Below are 20,193 nucleotides of genomic sequence, written 5' to 3' on the forward strand. Positions count from 1 at the left end.
AAGTTAAATAAGAGCCAGCATTGCACCCTGGCAGTAAAGAAGGCTGGCAGTGTCCTGGGCTGAATGAGCAGGACCATAGCCAGCAGGTCAAGAGAAGTGATCATTCTGATAACCTTTCTTTCAAGAAAGACATTGACATATTGGAGCAGGTCCAGTGGAGGGCTACCTAGACGGTTAAGGGGCCGTAGCACAGGAGAGCTGGATTTGTTCACACAGGAGAAGAGGAGACTGCAAGGGGATCTCATGTCAGTTCACAGCTAGCTAATGGGAGGTTGTAGAGAAGACGGAGCTCTTCTTGGAAGCACACAGTAATAGCATTAGAGGTGATGGAAACAAGCTGAAACATGGGAAATTCTGATCTGATTATCAGGAAAAATATTTTCACAGCAAAAGGGGTTAAGCACTGGAAGAGGTTTTCCACAGAGGCTGTGAAAGCTCTCTTCTTGAAGATACTCTGAATTCAAGTGGGCAAGGCCCTAAACAAGCTGCTCTAAGCAGAATGGCTTTGAAAACTTCATGACCTCTGGAGGTCATGCCAAACCCCATGATTCTATGTGTGATTCTCTAGGTGATATTTACTGCTTTTTTCCTCAGACCTATCAGAGAAAGCATTTAGACTGATGTCATGATTTCTTCTTGAGAGCTCCATCCTGGCTGATGCTCGTTTCTTTGTAATCTTCTGGGTTCTTTGTTGCATTATTTCCCCCCTTTTTTTTTCTCCAGGATTTGAAATCTACATTCTGTATGTGTGAAGACCTGGAGAAGTACAAACATAACATGTTAGCTGTTCAGTAACAGGCTAGCTCTTTAATGTGATTTAAGATGATTTGATAGTGTTCTTGTTTTCCTTTGTTAGAATATCTCATTTTTTGCCTGGCCTCTGATTTTTACCCCCAACTGAAGTGTATTATTACAGTTTAATAACACAGCCAGGTTAGTACTTTCAATATGGTTCTTTCTGGTCTTGGAGATTAATGAAAAGCTTGTGCTTTAAGCTGATAGGTTCCTGTCTCTTTTTTACTTTTTTTTTTCCCCCCTACACTGCCATAATTTGCAAGGGTGTATTTTGCCCTAGCATCATTTCTGTAAAGAATTTACAGAATTCTTAATCTCTTGAATCAAGCTTGTGCAGCTACTAATCCAATAATTTATTGAAGTCCAGTGGCTTTATTTTGCTTTTCACTGTGTGGCAACTTGCATTCAAGATGTTTTTGTTTTGCTGTTCTCAACTTTGCTATTGGGGCCCCTGACGCAGTTTTTTTCTTCCAGGCCCTGGTAGTCCCACTGGTTTATCCCCATATAGTTCCTTTTTCTGGATCCCCAAACTCTGCTTCCCTGCCAGTTCTGAGGGAAATACAAATTATCTATCACACCTACAGGTACTTCCTGTGGACTCTTGAGCTCTGTCTTTTTGTGGCCGTTTCCCTTACCATGTGAGGTTTACCCAAAAGTTCAGAGGTAATCCAATACTGAGGAGTTCTATAGTAAGGAAGTCTAAGCTAGACATTGAAGTTTAATGATGGCAGTGGGGCCGCTCTCATGAGACCCCACCTGGAGTACTGCGTTCAGCTCAGGGCCCCCAGCATAAGAAGGACATGGACCTGCTGGAGCAGGTCCAGAGGAGGGCCACGAAGATAATCCGAGGGCTGGAGCACCTCTCCTATGAAGACAGGCTGAGAGAGTTGGGGCTGTTCAGCCTGGAGAAGAGAAGGCTCCAGGGAGACCTTACAGCAGCCTTCCAGTACCTAAAGGGGGCCTACAGGAAAGCTGCACAGGGACTTTTTACAAGGGCATGTAGTGATAGGACAAAGAGTAATGGCTTTAAACTGAAAGAGGGTAGATTTAGATTAGGTGTAAGGTAGAAGTTCTTCACTATGAGGGTGGTGAGGCACTGGAACAGGTTGCCCGGAGAAGTTGTGGATGCCCCATCCCTGGAAATGTTCAAGGCCAGGTTGGATGGGGCTTTGAGCAACCTGGTCTAATGAAAGATGTCCCTCCCTATGGCAGGGGAGTTGGAACTAGATGACCTTTGAAGGTCCCTTCCAACCCAAACCATTCTATGATTCTATGATTTAGTGTAGGAGAGCATACACTGTTCTGCACTGGAAGTAATGATGTGGATTATTCCATTGCTAGTTTCTAAATCAGATTTGAAAAGAAGATATGGTCATGATTATGGACAGCTCAGCAGAAACATCTGTTCAGTCAACCTTAAAGCAACAACAGCAGGGAGGCTGCACTAAAGAAAATACCCTTTCATTAAATAAATAGTATTAAGTCATCATCTTGAATATTAAGCATGGCCAGTTCAATTCAGAAGCTGTGGAAAGAATCCAGAGAAGGGCACCAAAATTTACATGAGCCATAAAAAAAAATTCTGAAGAAAAATTACTGGATTTGGGCTTTTAAATCTATCAGAACCAAATGAATTATGAAGAGTGGCAACTTTAATAACAATCAAGTGCTGTATTTCATACAATAGGCAACTAACCCATGGAAGTCTTTTGCATACTAAAAGTTAGCATTGATTGCTGGCAGAGTTTAACTGATATAAATAGAAGATGGTGGATGCATATATATGAGTAGTAGCCACAGTTACACCAAATGGACTGAACTATTTATGGAAAATAAAAATCCCCTTTTTCAGTCTTATGCCAACTAAGCTAAATAGAAATAGAAATCTTCTATTTCACAGCTTTCTTAGTAATTGGCTATTATGTGATCTTTCACAAGCTTTATCTACATGATCTGTTCCTTGCAGTTATCAAGGGTTAGTTCAACCTCTGATTTTATCTGATATCGCTACCATATGGTACCACTTACATATTACTGACTGCTGAAAAATATAGTATCTTTGCTTAACATTGAATTGTGTAGCAGAAACCCTATAATCAGAAATGCAGCTATTGTTTAACAGAACTTACAGATTTTTTGTGACAACTACAGCTGCCTTTCCTTTTCTTACCCAAGCGCGTTCACACTCCTTCTCTATTATAGACTTGCCAACTGTTAGAACATCCTTTCAGTTTGGTCCCATTTATCACAATCTCTTTGAATGGTAGTTGTAGAAGTGGAAAAATGACTTTTAGATAGGTAATGGCATGCTTGAACAGTCAGCGGTATTCTGTAGGAAATGGAGAAACTTCCTCAATGGAATACTAGAAATACATGCAAGTTCACTTAAAAGTTTTTTTCAGATGGGTAAAAGTTAAGTTTTGTAATTGCCAACTATTACTTGACAGGGAGAGCTCTAGCTGTGGAGAACTCCATGACATAATTGGTTCCAAGATCATTAGCCAAAGTAATGAACAGGACAATCATTGTTTAGCATTATTATATAGAATTTAGGCTTATATAAGTGCAAGCATATGTTAAGAGTTTCTGAAGAATGTGTCAGTCAGAAATTAAACAATCCAGAGACTGACAAGAGCACATATAGTAATAATTTCTGTTCCCCTTTTTAATGCTTTGTCCATTTTGCGATGCTAACATTTTTTTCTAGAAAACATTGGTATGGACAAAGCATATGGCCTTATAATACTATCCTCTGCAGCCATTCTGTATTTCCCAGTGATAATTTCTGGCTCTTGAGCTTAATGAGAAATCTGTTCTACAGGGATGCCACACACAGCCTCAAGAACAGAAAGTATCTACCTGGGCTTTTAGTACGACTCAAGCTATCAACTGCTAGCAGGAGTGGTTGATGAGTGAGTAAGGCTCCTTCCAGCCATCATGAAGCATAATTGTGGTGGCTGATACAACAGGTTTGTGTTTGAGAAAGATGGTTCCAGAAACTGAGAGTGTGTCCGCAATACAAGCAGAGCCAGAAGACAGTGCAATGCTCTATGCCATGTCATCCATTTAAGATACTTTGGAACTAATTGCAATCTATGGTTTAAATTGCATGCAGGCAAAACTAAGCCATTATCTTATAAAATTGCAGTGGTTTTGATGGTCATTCTGTCTAAATGAGTGGTTGTTTCAGATATGAATCATGAGCTGTGGTCAGTTACACTAGCTTGCATAGAGTCACTCCATTGGAAGCACATTAAGAGGCTAGAGGCCTTGAAGACAGAATGCGAGGACTGACTTAAGCACCTTTCTTTAAGAAAAGGAGGATGGCAGTTGGTCAGAAGAGAAATGCATGCAAGAGTACTTTTAGTTCTCTTTTTAATGATGATGTAATAATGGCAATTTGATATACCATCCTTTAGCTTTGTAAACTGTGAAACACTCTGTTACTAATTTATTTTTAAACTTCTTTAGCATCTTTTATATCTTGACATAGAAAATATGCAAAGAAAGGGCACTTTATCTAGTCTTCTGTATACTAAGGCAGAATCAACAATGTCTGTTTTTCTTGATAGATATTGTCTGAAAGGTTTTTTGGCTGTTCAGTGATGGAGAATTCACAGCCTCTCCAAGTAAGTCTAGTGCTTCATTGTTTTCACTGTTAGAAAGTTTTCTCCTCAGTGTCTAATCTGAATCTCTTTTGCTGCAATTCTGACTGTTATTCTTTGTTCAGTTCAGCATCTATGTGGAAAGCGTGGAGATTGCTGTGTTCATTTTCAAATAGTCTTCAAACATGAAGGCGGTAACCCATTCCCCCTCTCCGTTTCTTTTTCCTGAGAAGCAGCCCTTATTAATGCAGTCTTTGTAGATCTAGGACCTTAAATCTGTGCTCAGCCTCATTTCTCTCCTTTGGACTTTGTACCAGTTTTGAGTTGCAACAATGAAAATTGAAGGTACTACTCCAGCTCAGGTGATAAGTAACACCAAGAAGAGCAGAACTGATTGCTGTGTTTTTACACAGTAGTCCCATTTATAACTTCCAGTGTTGTGCTCATCTGCTTTGCAATTTTATAGCAAAGTTGACTTATATTCAGTTTGTGATCAGCCCATGTGCTCATAAGCCACAAATACTTTTCTACAGAAGCATTGCATAGCCACTTAGTTTCTTCATTTTGTATTTCTCTAGTTATGTATTACTACACGAGTCTGCAACTTTGCATTTGCCACTATTGCAATGCCCTGCTTATCTCTATTGTTTCCAAAGTAATTCTCAAATGCATCAAGAGAATTCTGAATTTCAGTTGTAGATTTCAGTATACTCAGTCCCTCTCTGACTGATGTTATTTGCAAATTCCTTCCATTTTTTTTTTATCATGCCCCTGAAATACAGCCTCCCAGTTGGTAATAAATAAACAATAGTTCCCTAAGTAAAGAGTTCTGAGTAGTTCTGTAGCCACCTAGTTACAATTTATATATCCTAGCTTTGCTTAAGAAAATGTCATGTGACACAGCATTGTTAAGCTATAAAACTTGTGCTGTTTTTCTTTTATGACAAGGCCTTTTATGCTGTCAGAAAGAAAACAGACGGACTTGACGTGACCTATTCTTGACAAATCCGTGTTGGCTGTTGCTCAACTCCTTGTTAACTTCCAGGCAGTTGTGTATAGTGTGATATCTTGTGCTTTAATCATTGCACATATTCTCCAGAGCTTGAAGACAGGGGGAGCAAGCAAGATATGTAAACATAGGCTTGTTGTGTCAATTGAGATGAGCTGCGGTATGTAGTCTAGTATCCAACTTCTTCTTTGAAAGGTTATAGGTCCCCTGTAGGTTCTGGGTTGTGTCTGCCCAGAATGTGTCCATATGAATATCTTAGGACACCCTAGGGCATCTCAAAAAAGAATCGGTTATCTGTGTGGGGGCCATAGAGTTCTTCTGAAGCTGGCTTAGTCTGTAAGTCCTTAGCTGTGCTTATCCCCTTCTTTAGACACAGGTGATACATATGTGCTGTATACATATAGCTAGCACGTATAATTTTGCAGTTAACCTTTTCACTGCTCTGAAATCCATCTTTTAACAATTCTAAAACAGAGTCATAACTCGGCATTTAACAGGCTAGTCTATCAAGCCCAAATGATCTGAATGCATTTAAGTAATATTTATTCAGCTCCTTGCTTGTTCAAGGGTGAGATCTTACCCTTTTGCCTTTTGTTGCTGGTATTAATTGTATTAAGGACCTCAATGCAGCAGATTTGTGGTGAAGATGGATGCAAAAAAGGCAGTATGAACATTAGCTTTGTCTCCATATCCCTCTAGTTTTTCCCCTGTGTTGCACAGTGGACTAACTTTTTCTTTCATCATCTTCTTGCTCCTAATGTACTTACATAATTATTTCTTCCAGAGTTTGACGTGTCCCTTGCCAGCTGTGTCTAATTTTGGCCCATTATACCATGTTCTGCTGTGGTATTCTTGCTTAGTAAGTTGACCTCATTTCCATTCCCTGCATGCTGTGAGATCAACAGTGAGGTCCTAAATAAGACAATGCGGTCTCATGGTACAGTCCCCATTATTCCTTTGCAGGAGGCTTTGCACTCCGTGTGGTCAGTATTGTTTATTTAAAGAACTGTGAGGTTTCTTTAACTCCTTTTTCACTAGCACCATGTTCTTGGGGATTCTGCCAACTAATTCTGCATTTATGAAAGTATGCCTACTTGAAACACATTTTTTTTTTATTCTGTTGTCATTTCTTCTTTCTTTTTTTCCCCCCAAAATTTTAGTCTTTTGTATTACTATCAGTCATATGAATTATCAGATCTCCATTTTGCCAATTAAGTCAAAATGTTGATTGTCAACCAAATCTTCCAAGTCCTCCTACGTACCATTTGTAGTTCTTGCATTAGTGTTCAACCATCAAAGACTGAGATAAATGTACCACTGTCATCACATTGGCCCCTTCTTTAACCTTCTTTTATAAATAAACTTGTTTTGGCAGTGGTACACAGAACAGTATTTTATTTTATTTTATTTTATTTGCCCATACTATTGGGCCACATATATAAATACAGCATTCAAATTTTTGACAAATTAGCAAGTCTGTCTTTACAGCATGTTCCTTTCCTCTGTGAGAGCTGTTTTCTATCTTTGCTTACCTATTTCCATATCTCTAAACCTTCTTGGGGCATCACCCCATGGGTGACAGATGCCAAAGGCATTCTGCCTACAGCACATATTAAACCACAACTTCATTACCAGTATATGTCTGTCACTGCTGATAAAAGCATCAACAGATCCCTGGGTTTCATGATGAGTCCTACAGCCTCCTTGTCACTTCTGATCCACTCAATCTCATTTCTGGCTGTATTCTTAGAGTGAAGGTAGATGGACATCAAAGTTTAATAACCAGTGAAATGGATAGATTTTGCAGGCTTCATATCTACGAAGACTTTAATGAGGTTCATCAGATGGTCTCTGTTGTCCTCATTCCCCTTCATTCCCCCCTTGGAATCCGCTTTGGAGGTGGTGAATCTCTTGGACACTGGGAGCACTGGGTTTTCTTAATCTGTTCTTGGGAATGGTTCCTCCCTTTTACCAGAACAGGTTCTAATTTTGGGATTACCTTTCTCTGTATATAAAGATCATATGAAGATCTGGAGGGTTTAGCAAGGAGAGAGCTTTTTATTCTCTGATGGTGTGCAAGGGTGCATCATGCTGTCATATTTGAATTTCTTGCCAAAGTCACCCATGTAAACTAGTTACTGGTGCCTGACACTGCCCATTTAAAATTTACATGTGCCCATTTTAAACATGCTGTTTCAAAAGGAATAGGAATGTAGTCTTTGGTGTCCAGTGCAGCAGATGTGAATTTATAGTCTGTTGTGAGTCATCTTTGTGACTGCTCATACCTGGAACATTTTGTCTAAATATATCCACAGAGCTTGTATCTAGTTCTGCGCTGTGTGAAAAAGGGTGTCTTTTTTAAATTTTCAGTAGTTAATGACAAGGTAGATGGCCTTTAGAAATGCATTGGCTCATCTTTTTTGTTGTGCTTTATAAGCATTAACAGGAATTAATTTGGTCAGTGCTTTTCTTGTTACACTTTCCTGTTATTGCAATGTGTTACCTCTTTGTAGCTTTCCTGTGTCCAGTTTCTGAGCTGTTTGACACAGAGGAGGATAGGATTCACCTCCAAATGAAGACATCTGAATTCGTATGTCTGCAAGTGTGCTAAGTGTCCAACTCCCACTACAGATGACACAGATAGAGTCAATACATGAACAAAGTGCCTGAAGAGCTATTTGTCTCACTGTAAAGTAGATGCCAACTTGCTAGTCAGCTGAATAGTCCTCTAGGCTCCATTGACTGCATCGGCTAGACCTCCGTTGACTGTAATAGGAGATTGGAAATGTAAGCCATGCCTAGACATTTACGTTAGGTGTTTTAATCTTAAGCTGAATTCCAGACAGTAATGCCACCACCCTGTATTACTTTTTAAGTTACATTTGTATGGAGCTGTAGGGTCTAGGCTCGTGTGCCTTTGGCACTAACACTATAGAAATCATTAATAGCAAATATTAATCTTTGTCATCAAATGAGTTTGTAAAGTATGAGTTTGGATATTGTTTTTGTTATGATTGCTAGCAGTCACCCCTTCTATTCATCCCCTCAAAGAATCACAAGAACAGTGTAAGTAGTGGCCTGAAGCCAATGATCACAGGTGGCAAGCATCCAGTTTTGGTGGTCTACACAGATATTTGATAGTATCACCTGGAGACTTGCCTGCGAACTGGTGTCATGGTTTAACCCCAGCCAGCAATTAAGCTCCACACAGCCACTCGCTCACTCCTCCCTGGTGGGATGGGGGAGAGAATTGGAAGGGTAAAAGTGAGAAAAGTTGTGGGCTGAGATGAAGACAGTTTAAGAGGTAAAGCAAAAGCCGCGCACACAAGCAAAGCAAAGCAAGGAATTCATTCACCACTTCCCATGGGCAGGCAGGTGTTCATCCATCGCCAGGAAAGCAGGGCTCCATCATGCCTAACGGTGACTTGGGAAGACAAACGCCATCACTCTAAGTGTCCCCCCCTTCCTTCTTATTCCCCCAGCTTTACATGCTGAGCGTGACGTCCTGTGGTCTGGAATACCCCTTGGGTCAGTTGGGGTCAGCTGTCCCAGCTGTGTCCCCTCCCAACCCCTTGTGCCCCCCCAGCCTCCTCGCTGGTGGGGTGGGGTGAGAAGCAGAAAAGGCCTTGACGCTGTGTCAGCACTGCTCAGCAGGAGCGAAAACATCCGAGTGATCAACACTGTTTTCAGCACAAATCCAAAACATAGCCCCATACTAGCTACTGTGAAGAAAATTAACTCTATCCCAGTGCAAACCAGCACAATTGGGCCAAACTTACTTTTGCACTTTCTTTCTCCCATTCGACATACTACTTCACAAGCCTTGAAAAGGTCTCAGGCCTAAGGTCAGTGTTTTCTATTAAGATAGTTGATAGCTATAAATATTTATTGCTTACATCTGTATTTGGGTGGCTAAAGTAATCTGAGTAGGTAGCCTATTTTAAAAAGGAGGGACTTTAAAAGAGAAGGCAGTTCACTCCTGTTACAACATGAACCACCAAGCCTGGTGTTAAGCACTGAGAGATCTGGTTTTTGCTGACATAGACACCGTGGCATGAAGGAACAATTAATGCATCAGACTTCATGATCCCCAGTAGGAAGTGGTGGAAATTTATAGGATCAACAAGCATGAATTTGGACATGGTTGGCCTGCGCAGTGTAATGGAGGTGTAAGGAAAGCCCAAGAATTAGTCACCAAAGTGTTTGTTCCAAAGTACTCCCCCAATTTACACTAGTCTGCATTCAGAGGATGTCCAATTGGTAAAAGCTTGTGCATGTTGAGACATGCATTGTGTTGTTGCAATCTCTTCTAAAGCTTACTATCACTTTATACTAGATTTGATAGCAATTTTTAATCCTTTGGGGATTTTGTGGAGCCAGAGAGAATCTGGTATGCTTCAAACGTATCTATTGATGTTTTGTTTGTATTTAGGTTGCAAGGGGGTGTTTCATGCTGACTGGCTTAGGTAGCAAATGTAGAGACCCAAATTAGGAGTCTGATCTTTCTGCTTCCTTTACTGTTAGTAGAAACAGAGGAGCTCTTCCAGAGTGATTATACAGAGTACCTAAATAAAGTTTTTATTTCTGTGTACTTGGACTCAGACAGTTCTGTTTCTTGGAGAGAGTTCCCCTTAGTATTGGAGATTTTGGGGGGACAATACAGGTACTGGTCTTCCCTGTCACCTGTGAACTTCTGCTCTATGATTGTCAAGAGTAAAATGAGCCAGGCTCGGCATGTTGTCTCACCAGCTCTCCAAAGTGTTTGCCTTCAGAAAGTCAGTCACTAAGGTTGCTGCATCTTCAGCTGCTACATTTGCACTGTACATTCATCACAGGTCAGTTTGATGCTGGTGCCCAGTACTGGAGAATCGCATTTGTTCCATGTTAGAAAACGGTGGCAGTTTCTCTCCACATACATAACTAAAATGTAATTTTTCCTGTGTGTGATATAAATGCTGCTAAATTTTTCATTTTTAATATTTTGGAGGTTTTAGTGCAAAAGCGTCAAAATGTATTTTGTCATACCTTCCATCTTTTGCACATAATTCCTTTTACATACCTTTGGGAAAGTCTATGAATTGCAGGACTGTTCTTCCCCCAATATAAAGTATAAAAGCACAAAAGAGGCTTACTAGCAGTTTGTAGAAAGTATATAATTACTTGAGTGGTACTGAACAATTCACTTGGATAAATCTTCACTTCTCTCACTGTTTTTTTGTTTGGTTTTATATTGTCAGGTATTATGGTCAAATGGCGTGATGTTCACACATAAGCTTTTATGTAAGAAATATGTTCTACTACACAGGAACTATGTATAGTGGATCATTAGTAGTTTTATGAATACATTAGGAGAATTTTGAATCATTTGAAAGAGAGATAAAAATAATAGATTTGCTAATTCCTTGTCTTCAGACATTCTAGCCAAGATCAGATAACCTACCAGTACACACCTGTGCAGTACTTGCTGTATCCCTACTAAACCACCAGTGTGCATCTTCAGGTTGAGATAGAAAAATAATCCCTGCCTTATTGTCAGAAGAGAATTTCAGTGGAACTTGGAGGAAAATAATTGAAGTAGCTGTTCATAGAAAGATTACTCAGTTCCTTTTGATAAGAATGTTTGACATTTGCTTTATAATGCAAACAGATGTTGGGTTTTAGCAGAGAAGTTTTGGGGTTGAGTGGGTTTTTGTTTGCTTTCAGTAAAAAGAGGAAATTTTAAAAGCCATTGTGAATTCTGCACAAAAGTATTAATTAGAAAACATAATTCTACCATTGTGCTGAATCAGAAAAACAGAAATTTAAAGCTCAACAGAATAAAACATAAACTTTCCAAGAAATGTTTGTTGTTCCAGCTCATTAACACACTGTCTCTGTTAGACAGCATTTTTTAAATACCATAAAAATTAATAGTGTATTTAAGATCTGCTTTATTGGCATGTTTCTTCAAATGCTAATTTAGACCTAGTGGTTAATTGTGCTGTGTCTATCATCAGAGCAGAGAGAAGTAAATACACCCTTTGGATTCAAAATTTTCAATTTCCACTTTAACTTTTTGACTTAGGTGAAAATGCGTTCTCTGAGTGAGGTAAGAAAAGAAGATTTCAGTAGAGATTGTTAGCTAATATTGTAGGAGGAAGACCTCTTAGCCCTTTCAAGTTTAACAGAGCAGAAAAAATGTCAGCCTGATTTCCCATGACTGGGGTATTGAGAAAAGGAATAAAACATCTTTGTTAGTGTTGTTGTTTCTGCTTGACTCTTTCATAACAACTAGACATAAAATTGCTCATTTTGTGTCTGTTCTAACTTGTTCAAACATTTTTCCCTGTGTAGAAATCGTTAAATGAATCAAAAATAGCCAAACAATTGAACTTCTTGTTAGTTTAGTTTGGGTTGTTTTCCTCATTTGGTAGTGGATCTGCTTTCTGCTTAGTACTTTTTTCTTCTTATAACATCTTGAACATTTCTGCCTCATTCACTTTAGCTCTTTGGCCATTATGAGTTCCTTTAGCTTTTTTGTCCTCATTCTTTTCTCTCTGAGCTTTTAACTGACTGAACAAATTCTTCCTGTTCTAATTGCCAGCACAGGTTTTCTTTGATCTCAGATTTCTGAGCAAGTTTGGTGAAGTCACTGTGCATTATGTGTACCAAATGTAGGTAATGATGACTACTTTCATGCACCCTTCCATAGTGTTTTAGCCTGAAATTATTCTTTCACATCATGTTAAAATACATCACTGGAAGCTCCTCCTCTAATTATTTAGTGTGTTTCCACCTTCTGTATCATTATATGCCCTTCTGTCCAGATTTCAGCTGTTCCAGCTACTTAAATGTTCCATGAGTTGTGTGGTCTCGTGAACACAGGTCTCAGGAAAGGTCCTCCTCTGCCAGTTCATCAAAGGCAATGACTATCATGAAGTTAGCAATGACTTCTTCTTGAGTTTGTTCTTCTTTCTTTTCTTAACCTAAGCCTCTTTAACATCATATTTTTGATCTTGTAAACCTAGTTCCCTAATACTTGTAAGCTGTTACAATTAATATCTAAAGTGGTCAGTGCAGCATGCATCTGTTTTCCAATGCAGTCCACAAATGATCTGTTGTTTCATTGCTATTTGACCTATACTATTTTTTCTTCTTTGGTAACCCACTGCAATCCTCTCATTCCCCTTTTCTGCTATTCTTCTTCTGTTTTTTTTCCACCTCCTTTTTTTTCCCATGGGTACTTACTATTTGGCATGTTTTCTGGTCCACAAGAGCTAATGAACTTTACCTATGACCTTGCTACCATTTGCTTTCTGTTCTGAAGTTCCAGCCTGTGCTTTTCTCTCAGGTGGACTAGTTAACATTTGAATGAAGTTGAACCTCTTTCTAGCATTTAGCTTGAGGTTTGCGGTTTCTTTGTCACACCTTATAAGAAATTGTGCACCCAAAAACTTGGCACTTTTTTCCAAGTATATTAGCCAATAAAATAAAAGATGCAGTAACTCTTCCTGCAAAGCTTGCTTTTCTCATGTCCTTACAACAACAGGGTTACAATGAAGCTAATACTGTTCTTCTTGTATTCACATGGTAATACTACTTGGCGGTCTTCATAATGCTCTTGATTTATGCAGCCAGGTGAAATAGCTCAATCACAGTTGGCTACAGTTTCGTATTATGTTTAATGCAATCTGAAAGTGGATTGGTGCTGAAAAGTGGCATTCTCTTCCACCTCTTGTAGTACATTCCAACTTTGCATGAGATCTAGTGATCATATGACCTTAGGATAAGTTGGGTCATCTTGCTGATTTAACAGAAAATTATTGTCCGCAAATTATTACTTTCCTAAGAGATTTGTTGTTCTGGCTAGTCATATGGCTACACTATTTGCCATCAGCTGAGCAATGGAGTTTCAGGAGGACCATGCCTTTCAGAGACAGCCTGCAGTTAAATGAGGTTAAATATGATAATAACAATTTCATGTCTGTATTACTCTTTCCTGCAAAACACTGTCAGGCTTAGGGATAAAATCTTAAATTTACTGAAGTTTGGAGTAGAACCTACAATGACACGAGTAGGTGTTACTATTTCATCTCCTTTTATGTTGAAATTCAAGGTAGCTTCAAGCTGCGCCTTTCTTTGAGGAACAAAGAATTGTTTATTTAGTAACTTGTGATTCTTTTCTTTGTAACTTCTCATCTTACCTTTTTAGGAAATTGTGTAAGTGCTGTTTTCGACCATATATTGGTTTGTTTGTTCAGGTGCAAGAGGCACTGGTATCTAAAAATCTCACTTTAATATATTACTTCTAGAATTCTTTCCATTTTTTCTCCAGTTTCAGCATTAGTCATAGCCTATCTGTAATTAATATGCATGTGTTCCACAACCCACATCATGAGAAGTGTAGAAGCATTACATATCCACCCTACTTGAATGCAAATCCTATGACTTGTTGGCAAAACAATGCCATATAGCAGGAAATCACAGGCAGCACAACTGTAGGTTCATATCCTGCTGAGGGAGCCTGGTACCATGCACATATTGTTTTCTTGCTGTAATCAAATGCCTTTAGCATTGCCTGTTCTTCAGAGTCCATGCTTATCATTCTGTTTCTCTTTTTACTTCACATCTTTCTGGTGTACTCCTATGAGATTATTGTGGGACAGGATGTCAGCTAGGTAATGAGTAAATTAACAAAGATTGTTCTGAAAGTAGGGCCAATTTTATCAGTGAAATATAGAGCTCAGTGAGGGAGATACAGCTAAATATCGTTTAATGTTTCTGACACGTCTCCTTCTTTCTGGCTCCAGTTTGAAACAAGCACTGAGAATTACGGGATAGTACGTAGCTGAAACATGTTAATATGCTGGAAAATGTGCTGGTTTTTGCTGCTAGGTCACAAATGGTGTTGGCAAACATTTGTCTCTTAGTTACCTTAAAGGATGTAAAACAGTGAGAGTTTTGTTCTAGCAACGTTACCTCTTCTGCTGCTTCCTGTCTTTCTTTCTTTATTTGCTAGCTTGTTTTTATTGTCTGTTTGTTTATTATGCTAGAGGTGATACCCACCGCTAGTTTGTTTTATATAATTACTTTTTCCAGTTATTCGAATTCCTTCAACAGTCAGACATATCCTTACAACCTGAAAATAAGCATTAAGTTTTATGGTAAAAGCTCAACAGTTGGATTGCTTTTAAAAGTTATTGTAGAAAATATTGTGATTTTTAATAGTGGTTTATCATTGAATGTGTGACGGATGTAGAAAGTAAAAATAATTATAATGTTCTTCCACCGTTTTCACTGTTGATGCCTATAAAATTATGTGTATAGCTGGTTTTAGTTTTAGTGCTGAGTTTACACCAGTTATTTTGTTAAGGTTACCTGTCACCCACTCTTCTGCCAGTACAACATATTAGCTAACATGAGTGTTAGGTTTATTTAGAAACAGCAACTTTACTGTCTTCATTACATTTAATTAATTTGTTTTGTACCATATTCCAGGCATATGCACAAGTACAACAATGATATTGATTTTTGATTGTGTACAATAGCTCTAGACATAGGCCTAAGATAGAGGGCTATGATTAAAACACATCAATCAGTTGTAAACTGAGTTATCATCAGTAATACTGACGACTGAAGAGAGCACACTGATGCTGGATTAGCCCACTTGCATTTACAGTAACAACTATAATGAAAATGCTGTTTTAGTAGTAGTAGGTAATTTTCTTTGTTATTCCCACTCCCTATCCCTCCCCATTTCCCTTAATTGGAACTCTGTTTTTATGTAATCTTAGCTGACACTATTTCTGACACTATCTTCTGCTACCATCGGCTTATTTTCTAGATGGGAAGTGATGGAGTTTTGCGCCTCAGTAGTTCCGCTCTAAATAATGAATTCTTCGCATATGCAGCACAAGGGTGGAAACAGCGATTGGCAGAAGGTAACTCACTACTTGTTCTCAGATTTACCAAAGGTTAATTGTTTTTATGAAGAATGTCTCTGTTTCTACATTTGAGAAATACTTTTATAATAGAAAGTGTAATACACCAGTAATTCAGCCAAAGAAGAATTGCTGATTCCATTTTGAATTTACTGTACATTTTTACAGCTTGCTGTGGCAGCTTATTTTGACAGTTTAAAAAAAAAACCCAGCATCTTCATCACTGCCAGCCTTGGAAACATAAATGCATGCAACTACATCCCACCAATATACTTTTGAAATACTGATGTCATATGGTAAATTAAATTTTTCTATGTCACACTCCCTTTTGTTTTTAATTATTTTCATTTGGAATTGTTGGATGACTGTAACAGAAATCACTGTATGTCACCTTTGTATCTGTAATTTATAATTACCCATATTAAGCTAATCCTTGACAACTTTCATTCAATATGTTAGTATTTGTTTTTTAGGAGAATTTACACCAGAAATGCAGTTGCGCATCAGACAAGAGATTGAAAAAGAAAAGAAAACAGAACCTTGGAAGGAAAAATTCTTTGAAAGGTTTTATGGTGAAAAGTAAGTACTGAAGCAAATAAAGCATTTTTTATTTTCTTTTAGGAGAAAATGAAAATATAATTCTTTGCTTCACATAGCATGGTCATATGCTGTAAAACTTAATAAAGCAGTTATCAAAGGCAGTCATTCCCCAGTATAAGAAGTTGTGGGTAGAATTATAGTGGTGTGTCTGCACTTGCATTACAATTGCATTTTTAAAGGTTCATAACTCATCCATAAAAATTCATTCCAAGGAGAGCTTAAGACACAGGGCGAAGCATGTGAGTATTTTCTAATTATCTTTTAAAAGATAGCATTAGGGCAATTCTTCCCTCCTGCAAAATATAAATACAGCTTCTACAGACTAGAAGATGAGTAGAGATATTTCCATAGTATGTTTTTGTTAATTTTATTTTTTCTAAGCTAGTTGCAATGTTTCTAAAATCAAATAGTGTTTTTTATTGTTTGACTCAGATGGCCCTTGCTGGAATAGAATGTGCAATATAGAAGAAATATTGGCTAGAGACAAATGAAGGTGACAATGACTAGTCTAATTTTAGAAGTGAGATGCAAAGAATAAATAAATACCCTTAACTGACTAAAATGAATTAGATAGTACCAATCCAGGTGCACAACTGGGACGAGTCAGCACAATTTCATTGATGATGCCACAGAGATGGCATTCTGCAGCAGCTGAAGATTCAGTTCTTATATATTTTTTTTTTTAATCAAATTTAAGGAGATTCACATCTTTTTAAAATTCAAGAATCTTCCTTTTAAAAATTGCTTTAAAAAGTTAATCTATCAATACTTAGAATTACCTCCCTGTTTTAAAAAATACTAAATAATAAAAGTATTAATTATTATAACTACAAAATAATTCTTTAAGAGTTACTGATTTTTTTATTTATTTTATTTTCAGGTATGTTTTAATGGAATTTTTGCATAATACTTAGCAGACAAAAATGTGCCATGGGAACCATCATCACATGGGATGTCTTACTTTTTGTTATTAGATGTTTTTTACTTAGAAAATCCAGGGCACAGGGAACCCTTCATATAAGTGAATAACTTAAAGATTAAGGCATTAACTAAAGTGTTTCTGCGATAACAATGCTACTTCTCACAATCCACTGCCTTGGACCACTGGGAAATGTAGTGAAAACAAGGAAACAAATGGACAGATGCATTTTAATATTTTATTTTGCACACCCTTGCTAGGTGCCTTCTCCCAGTGTGAATACTATTTCTACACACCTTATCTTTACATATAATGGAAATTCTATGGTCTTAATATGGCAGACTTTCTTATTGTCAAGTGCTTAATTTCTTACTTAACAGCTTTGAGACCTCAATGTAGTGCAGGTGTTGATCCCTTTAGTATCGAAAAATATTAATTAGGTTTTTAGATAAGGAATGTAGTAGCTTTTCATTATGCATGTCAAGAGAAGAGTCAGTTACCAACTTTTCATGAAGGAAAGGGCTGCGTAAGGTATTGGCATAGGGCCTTCCACAAGAAGTAGAAGATTTGTACCAGCAAAGCCTGAGGACCTCACTCTAGCTGAAGCCTATTCCTCAGTCACATATGACTGTCACATACACAGAGAATGATACTCATACTTTTACAGAGCCAGCAGTCCTGCCATGGTAGCTGACTGCTGGACACTATAATGATTGGCAGATAATTACTCAGTCTGCAGTGATACATGTCATTTGGGTTGATAGGTTCCTGACATCAACATTGTTATGCAAAATGTCATATTACACATAATTTCCATTTTGACTACAGTACTGAATCTGGTCCCCCCTGCCCTTTCCCCAGCTTGCGTTGTTTCACTTGGATTCTTCTTGCTGGCTGTTATGTAGGCAGAGCCTACTTTACTGTTTGGCCAGATTTAAGTACTTTTTCTCATTATTTACTGACTGAATGGTAGCTTTTGCTATAGCTTCCACCTTGTGTAAGTTCTCTCACCTTTCTTCAGTTTGGTTTTTAAGCTTGCTTTGAGTATGATTGCTCTTTGTCTCTTTTCAGCTATGTTGATTCGACTGAAGTAACAGATTTTGAAAGCTTCCTGAGTTATTTCTCACATGCACTCTCTGCAAAATGGATCTCTCTTGCAGTCTAACTTGCTCACTTTACAGTCAATGTGGTATTTTTGCTCTGACTTCCGCTAATTTGATCTTTTAATAGTAAATTCAAGTTTCACCTTATACTTAGAGAAGGACTATTAATAGATGCACAATCTTTGTAAACATTTTTACACACTCTCCAGTACATGGCATTCAAAGGCTTTAGAGTGCTTCTTCCACGTTGGCTCTATACATTATGTTTCTTGTGTTTGCTCTTACCTTACCCAAGCTGTTTATCATGGGACTGTCAGTTGTAGTTTACTTCCATCCATTTATGTTCTCTTTCCGCTTCCTCATGGTTGTTCATTTTTCCTCTCTCTGAATTTCTAAAAACCAAAAACTTCATTCTGCACTCATTTGTCTAGGATCAGCTGATGCATGTTGCCAGAAATCCACATTCTTCTGGCTCATTGCCCCAGGATTGCAAGGGTTACATTCTCTTGTCTCAATTTATTGTTTCTTTTCCCAGTCTTGAGAGAGTTATGTGTCAGGATAGTGCTGCCAGCTCACTAAATCAAAAATTTAATTTTGGGTAGGTCTCCTCTCAATTTTATTGCTGATTTAATTGTTCTTTTTTTAAATTTTTTTATTTTTTTATTTTCCCCGGTACTACTTATCACAGCACTAGAATATTAGCATCCATATATCCTTGAGTAGCTGTTTAGGTTTTTTTTATTTGATGATTGACTGCCCTCACTTTATCAGCTGAACCCTGTCCTTAGCACTTTCACTGACTGCTTTTCACTGGTGTCCTCATATTTTTGTGCTGTTCTGCAAACTTTGGGTGTCTTTTTCTCTAAGGAAGAAGACAGATCAGCTTTTTATCTTGCAATCTGAGATTGCCTTAAACATGCTGATCTTGAGCCTTCTCCTTTTGAAAGCCTTTTTCTTCACTGCAGTATCTTCTTCAAGATAGTAGTATTTCCAATACTGCAAAAAACCAATTAAGATTCAGTACGTGTTCTGCTGGCCTTAATCCTGCATTATCTTATTTTTTCTTACACTTCTTCCTCTTCAATATGTTGCTAGAATGTGTGAATTTGTGTAGTGTCCATGTGACAGTTGCATTCACTTTTATCCTGTCCTTCATTCCTTTGCTGATTTTCATTCCATAAAGATAAATATCAGGCAATATCTTTTTGTGATGTAAGCCAGCTAGAGAAAATAGACCACTGATTCAGTTTTCAGTAATGCAGTGGATTTCTTTGCCCTCCTCATTGAGATACCTTTTGCTTGTTTACACAAGGAATTTTAGAGGAAGGAAATTACTCACCTAAACCTAGGTAAACTAAACTTTACTCACCTACTTATAACCTAAACTTAGACAATATAGGGAACCTATAGTCTATATAGAAGAAAGACACATCTTCTGAAATGCATTCAATGTGAGAGATGTAAATTTGCTCTTCTGAATTGCTCTCCAGAGGATTCTTCCTCAGCATATTGATGGCATAGGGAGATTTTGTGCATATTAAGTGACTACTAGTAGGTAATATTAATAATTACCCTGAGAGTGCTTTTTGGGGTACCAATTGCAGGCTGGTTTGGGGTTTTTTTGCATTTACAGCTCTCACAGTAATGCATAAGTTCAGTATTTTTAAAATGCGCAACCACAGATTTGGGATTTTTTACATGTTTATTCTGTACGTCCATATACATGGGCCTTTGTGATCTCTGTATCCTCTGGCTGCACAATGACAAGTTATCTTGCTTCCATAATTTCTGAATATCTTTTATGCTTGCTTATTTCCATATTATTCTTTGTTTTCTGATTAAAATGAGAACAGAGATCAAACTTCTATTAATTAGATTAGAAGATACTTAAGACCATGAAATTTCTGTTAAGGCCTCCAGTCAAGCTTTTGTGTATTTTCTACTATTATGGAATTGCTGATGCACAAAGTTTGCTTGGAAAATCTTACTAAAGATGCTGAACACCTGTACTCCCGCTGTCCTTGGAAAGAAATGAGGATGTCAGAGTGCATACATTTTTAAAAATAACTATTTTTTTCAGCCCTTGGCTTTTGTTTTGTTTTGGTTTGTTGTGTGGGTTTTTTTAAATTTTTTAAACTAACATTTTCAGGACCAGAGGTAAGAAAATCTTCAGAAGAGAAGTATACACAGGGATGGTTCCTTTGCACTTCATCCATGAGAATGAATGCATAGCTTATAAATA

General features: G+C 37.8%; 1 protein-coding gene across 3 annotated transcripts in view; it reads left to right on the forward strand.

Annotated features, from left to right (window-relative positions):
• ASXL3 (ASXL transcriptional regulator 3) overlaps positions 1-20,193 on the forward strand; it is a 77,288-nt gene that overhangs the window by 42,731 nt on the left and 14,364 nt on the right. For all 3 annotated transcript variants that reach the window (XM_069779250.1, XM_069779251.1, XM_069779252.1), the window contains 2 exons: positions 15,233-15,329; positions 15,803-15,908. In XM_069779250.1, coding sequence (XP_069635351.1) covers positions 15,233-15,329; positions 15,803-15,908 — 203 coding nt within the window. The remainder of the gene's footprint in view (positions 1-15,232; positions 15,330-15,802; positions 15,909-20,193) is intronic.

Source organism: Haliaeetus albicilla, chromosome 3 (genome assembly GCF_947461875.1).
Source record: "Haliaeetus albicilla chromosome 3, bHalAlb1.1, whole genome shotgun sequence".
Classification (NCBI taxonomy): domain Eukaryota; kingdom Metazoa; phylum Chordata; class Aves; order Accipitriformes; family Accipitridae; genus Haliaeetus; species Haliaeetus albicilla.